The sequence below is a fragment of the Malus sylvestris genome, chromosome 5 (genome assembly GCF_916048215.2).
Source record: "Malus sylvestris chromosome 5, drMalSylv7.2, whole genome shotgun sequence".
In the NCBI taxonomy this organism is placed as follows: Eukaryota; Viridiplantae; Streptophyta; class Magnoliopsida; order Rosales; family Rosaceae; genus Malus; species Malus sylvestris.
The window spans coordinates 40,598,034-40,604,358 of NC_062264.1; the positions used below are offsets into that span (position 1 = coordinate 40,598,034).

At 38.8% G+C, this 6,325-nt stretch overlaps 1 protein-coding gene across 1 annotated transcript; it reads left to right on the top strand.

Moving 5' to 3' along the window:
- The first annotated feature begins 556 nt into the window (after window positions 1-556).
- LOC126623214 (pyruvate dehydrogenase E1 component subunit beta-3, chloroplastic-like) lies at window positions 557-3,309 on the top strand. The gene is made up of 4 exons (XM_050292011.1): window positions 557-860; window positions 960-1,063; window positions 1,183-1,226; window positions 2,057-3,309. Exons 1-4 carry the CDS (start codon window positions 761-763, stop codon window positions 3,027-3,029), a joined length of 1,221 nt encoding a protein of 406 aa, XP_050147968.1. The 5' UTR covers window positions 557-760; the 3' UTR covers window positions 3,030-3,309.
- The last annotated feature ends 3,016 nt before the right edge of the window (window positions 3,310-6,325 follow it).

The window sequence follows — 6,325 nt, forward strand, 5'->3', positions numbered from 1 at the left end:
TCATGTATTGTACGTTTAGAAATCATTTAACTTTTTTTTATTTAAAATTAAACACAAATAATATCTGACTAAAATTAACCGTATAATTTATAATAAACAGTATGATGTGAAGACCTCTTGAATCCTTGAACTAGGATTCTCTTCCATTAACAATAACCAGCACATGTAAGGATGCTTTAATCTATCAAATGGATGGGCCCAAGCACAATTAATCTATTAAGTGGGCCGACCGAAATCCAAAAGTCCAGTACCAAGGCGGGCCGGCCCATTTAAACCCAATAAATTTTGAGCCGTCCGATTCCTTCAAGAAACGTATCTTCAGTTGGTTAACCAACAAGTGCCCCACACAGCAACACCTTCAACGGCAACTTTAATTCACACCATACGACCACCTCCCCCGACAACCCGCACATCCACTCACAACCATCCACGTAATCGCATTGCCCTAATATCGTAATTTCACTGACCTTTTATCTTACGTGGCTGATTCTCTACAACTCTACTCCAGCGCCCGCATGCAGGGGATCATAAACCTAGATGGAGGCGATGAAAACTAAGCGGGACACACTGTGAATGCACGAGTGACGAGTCTCTCTAAATTAAATCGCCGAACCAATTTCTCAATCCCTCCGCCCAAATCCTTCATATAAGCTTCCTCTCCCGCTCCGGTTCCACTCCATTCGCTCCAATTTCCCCAATCGGTTCGGGATTTCTCGGAATTTCAGCGTCGGATTTCGAGAACGAATTCCGAATTTTCCCGATGGCCACCGTCTCTCAGTGCTTCGGAGCCGCTGCCGCTCTGTCGGTCTCCTCCGTCAATTCCAGGAAGCTCCACCTACCTTCCCGCAGATCCCTCCCAGGTCGGCCGCCGTACTCCGCTTTCTTTGCCTTTCCGTCTCCGGCGCCGTTGATTTTTCTTTTTAAAATTTTGCTAATTTTTGTGTTTTGATTTGATTCAGGGAGGAAAGCGAGCTTCTTTGTTGTCAGATCTGACGCCGGGGTCAGCTCGGGTTCGAATTCGAAGGCTCGCCGGGCTGATCAGCTGATTACCAATGCTGTTGCAGTTAATCATCTCCTTTTCCTTTCTCTCTTTAACTTTTGGAATTGATTTCGGATTTTGTTGTTATCTGTAATGCCTGGAGTTCTGAATTTAGCTGTTGGGTTTTTCTTTTTTCTTTTTAGACCAAAGCTGATGGCGCTGCAGCTTCGACCGCATCGAAACCTGGGTATGTTTTTGTGTTTGCTAATTTTTGAGCTCAGTTTTAGCTATAAACTCGATACTCGTACATAAAAAGTTCACATTTTACCACTATTAACGTGTGGGTTATGCATGTAATTCAATGTTGAGGAATGTTAGAATAGGATTCGACCTCGGGTGACTGTTGTTTCCAATTCAACATCGGAAAATTTTCGAGTATATTTGGATGAATTGTGTGATTAATTTGTGTTTTGTATGCAATCAATTTTTAATTTTTTTCGAGTAAAATAGAAGCTATTGTGGAAACAGGGTCTGTAGATATAAGATGTGAATCGCATTTATACTGCACGCAATCGTGAAAATTTGAATTTTTTGCATCAAGGCTTTGCTTGCCATGTAGTGAACTGTAATTGCAAGATTCAGAATGAAACCATGAATTTGTATTTAGAATTCACGATATTGTTGAGTTAGTGCAGCTTTGAATTTCCTTAATTAGATGAAAAGGACGGGTAGATACACGTCATATCGGATGTTTCTTATCCGTTGATATCCTTTGAATTGGAATGTATTGAATTTGTTGATAAAAAAGAAATGTATTGAATTCACTTTTGGTTTTTCTCTTTCCCCTGCATATAGTCCTATTCATTACGCGCTCTAACAGTTTCTTGTGAGTTGTCACCGTATAGTACTTGCATATTCTCTGCAGTTTTCTTTGCTTGAAATTGATAAGTGGTTTATAGCTGAAGTGATATACTTGGACAAGAGAATCGCATAGATCGTACTATAGTTTTGATAGTTATATAGTTCCTCTTATACTCATTGAGGTGTGAATTAACAAGACAAACATTCTTTCCTCAGGCATGAACTTCTGCTTTTCGAAGCCTTGCGAGAAGGATTGGAAGAAGAGATGGCCAGGGATCCCACTGTATGTGTAATGGGTGAAGATGTGGGCCACTATGGAGGATCGTACAAGGTGACCAAGGGCCTGGCCGATAAGTATGGGGATCTCAGGGTTCTTGATACTCCTATCGCTGAGAACTCCTTTACGGGTATGGGTATTGGAGCTGCCATGACTGGTCTAAGACCAATTATTGAGGGCATGAACATGGGATTTCTTCTGCTGGCTTTTAACCAGATCTCCAACAACTGTGGTATGCTCCACTACACTTCTGGTGGTCAGTTTAAAATCCCAGTGGTTATCCGAGGTCCTGGTGGAGTGGGAAGGCAACTTGGGGCGGAGCACTCGCAACGTCTTGAGTCCTATTTTCAATCTATTCCCGGAATTCAAATGGTTGCATGCTCAACCCCTTACAATGCCAAAGGTTTGATGAAAGCTGCCATTCGAAGTGATAACCCAGTGATTCTGTTTGAGCATGTGTTGCTGTACAATCTCAAGGAGAGAATTCCAGACGAAGAGTATGTGTGCAATCTTGAAGAAGCTGAGATGGTCAGGCCTGGGGAGCATGTCACTATCTTGACATATTCTCGGATGAGGTATCATGTGATGCAGGCTGCCAAAACTTTGGTGAACAAGGGTTATGATCCCGAAGTGATTGATATTAGGTCGTTGAAGCCATTTGATCTTCACACCATTGGGAACTCAGTGAAGAAAACACACCGCGTGCTGATTGTGGAGGAGTGCATGCGGACAGGTGGAATTGGTGCTAGTTTGACTGCCGCAATCACCGAGAACTTCCATGATTATTTAGATGCCCCTATCATATGCCTGTCTTCACAGGATGTGCCCACTCCGTATGCTGCAACGTTGGAGGAAGTGACTGTTGTTCAACCTGCCCAGATTGTGACGGCGGTTGAGAAACTCTGCCAGTAAGTAATTGCAGCAGCATTAAGTTACCTCTCTTTCTGAGCAGCTTTTCTAGCAATCTCCAGTTAATTTCAGATTTCTTTAGCAGTTTTGTGTTGTCCGAATTTGCAACTGTTCAAAGTGGTACAAGCTTGTTTGTTTTTATTAATCATAATCGCATGTAAGATCACGTTTATCCTGTAGAACGGTGCGAATAAGGATTATCGATTTAAATTTACCCATGTAATAGATAGGTCAAATTGCTAAATTGAGTGTGAGGTTCCAATCGTTTGTCTGTTTTTCATGACTTCTTGGTTTTATCTTTTTGTACTTTGCTGTTTGGAACAATTGGTAAATCCCAGGGACGGTTTTATTCAAGCACTTGGAAATATTTCCTGAAAAAAGCACCATTCAGAAAGCACTCGTAGAAGCGCTTTTGATTTTTTCTGTTCGAGTAAACGTTCTTCATCCTTGAGTTTTTGAACTTGATGGGCTTTCTGATAATTTGATTGATAATATGGTAGCCCAAACTAGCTGTAAGATCTACTGACCCCAATTGTAGATGGGCCAAGGAAGAGGCCTACTATGTCCTGCTGTGTGCCATTTGACTTGCCCATTAGCTCAGCTGAGTCCCCAAGAAGAGAGAATGGTTTAGACTTTTAAACCCCGTTTGTTAGGCCCCCCCCTTAGGGGGACTGGCTTAGTTGGGATAGCAATCACATGTTTGGAAGACTAGAAAACATGACGCGAAGTCTGACTCGTGTTGACTAAACGCCTCGCTAAGTTGTGTTATCTAATCCTGAGTGAATGCTTGGTATTAGGTAGGAGTATCCTCACTTACAACTTCATGCTCTCGCAGAGAGCAGCGTTCGGCGTAGCCCCCTGCCATCGACACCCCAAATTTGAAACCCATCAGCCATCTACATTTTTTTTCTTTCTCGTTACTGACTCTGAAACCCATCGATCAAATATTGCGAATTGAATTTATGGGTTTGGCTGGGTTCTTCATGTTGCTCAATTGAATTTATGACTTTGGGTTTGATTAATATGCTATGTTCTCTCCCATTTGTTCCATAGTAGTCAAATATTTTCATGGGTTTTGCATTCCAAAGAAGAACGGCTTTGAGAAAGAAACAAATGGTCTTGCTTGCTTGATGGACATATTTTGTCTCTCTGCGAGGAAGAAGGGTTGATGACTGTTGTTAATTTATTTTTTTCTTACTTTCTTAGTCTGGTGCTACCTCAAACGTTTCACAATTCATATACCGGCTAGTCCATGCCAAGCAAATCCAACTTAGTTCTTGAAGTCAGTCTAGTACAACAAACACACCCTTAAGAACTAAAAAGCTAAGAACCACTTTGAGAAGCTGAATCCCCAAGAAGTAACATAACAATATTGTAGATATTATGTTTTGAGTGTGGTTTGGATTTCGTTCTACAAATAAAGCGTACAAAATATATTTTGGTAAAGTTTTAAATGTAAGAAGTGTTCTCCTGGTCACTAAGGGATCAAATAACGCACAATTCTTCACTCTCGATTTTGATCTTAACAGTTAACAGTTGGAATTAAATCATAAAAAAAATTCATTTATAACATAGGATGTCAATTCCAAACATAAATGACCAAGAAAACAAGACTCTTGTAAGTTGTCACAGTTTAAACTAGTTTTAACCGAAAGAACTACATAAGGATGTTCATGTTGATGATGAAGAGTTTAGGGGGGAGAGACTACCCCATCTTAGGGCTAAGGCATATCACAAGCCTCTTTGAGGACTTACAGAGGGGGTCTTAGTACTTTTTTGGTTTTTACAGATTGCCCACAAAGAATGGTTACCCACTTGCTGGTAGTGGGACTCAAATCTAAGCTTTGGTCTAGTAAAGAAAATGATCATTACTAACTCAACCAACCATTGTTGGCTACACAAGAATATTCTCTTACTTTTTATTTCGGATTTGTATTAAAGTTGTCAATGATATCATGCATGTATGTGAATTTGTTTCTTAATTAACATACCAAATTGACAACTGGGGATTATGCTTCTCATGTGGATTTTCATACCCAAAATCCGGGAAATGAATCCTTCGACAAAATTGTCGTTAATTAATTGTATTATAATTTATAAATCCGCAAGAAGATCCACCCATGTGGAAAGGTTGGAACAAAATCAGACTTGCCTAGATTTGTAGCAGTATTATTATTCTTATCATTCATAACAATGCCATATTGTAATGCCTAACCAATGGGGATTACATTAATGGTATTGCTAGCTATTCAATTTGTTTGTTTCTATATTCTACTTATCTCAACTAATCTCCAACATACTCATATAAATAGAGAAGAAAAAAAAAAAAAAAAAAAAAAATATATATATATATATATATATATATAATCTACCGACGTGAAGATAAAATAGTCAGTTTAATTTCCAAACTAATGAAAATCAATTTTAAAATTGCCACTAGCACTACAGTTTAGTTATATTTATTCTTCACTTGTAACTAGCTAACGCTACATTTTATTGATGTTATTCTCCATTTATAAGTGATAGGTCTCAAGTTCACTTGTTATTGACACACCAAAATAGTACTCACTCGTTCATTTATTATTTTTTTCATTTAAAAAAAAAGTGAAAGATAGTCGTGTTAGAGTGCTAATAACAATTCGCCAAATCTAATACAGTGCCAATATATTAGTGGAACTGAGTATGCCCTTAGAGGCAAAGAAGAGTGGAGAGTGATTGGTTTTCCTACAGAACAATTGACAGACATTTCAGCCAACTTGTATATGATGATGTTGATCCTTATAAAAACATGCTTAAACATGTCCTCGTGGAACTTGTCACACATGAACATGGGAATGCTGTGTTATCTGCTAACATGTAAATTCCATGCCTAGCCAGTAGTGTGATTAATCTTTGCATATTAGTTTCCTGCATAGGCAGATCAAGGAAACAAAAGAGCAAAGACCGTTAAGTTGAACCATATGCATTCATGAACATATCGATCAGTATATACAATAAATAAATGAATAATATATATATATATATATATATATATATATATATATATATATATATCTGTGTGTGTGTATATGGTGGGTGCATGGCATGCAATTTGTTGGGATCAAATGTTTTATTTTGTCTTCGAGTACACAAAATGGCTGTTCCTTCAGACATGGCGCCGTCTAAATTTTCATTTAATTACAACCATGTGGAGGAGGAATCGAAGTTGGAATGTGGGGTGAGATGGCATTAGATTTTTGGATATATGATATGTTCGTTGTGCCAACTTTTGGCATTAATCTGTAGATATTATCATAATT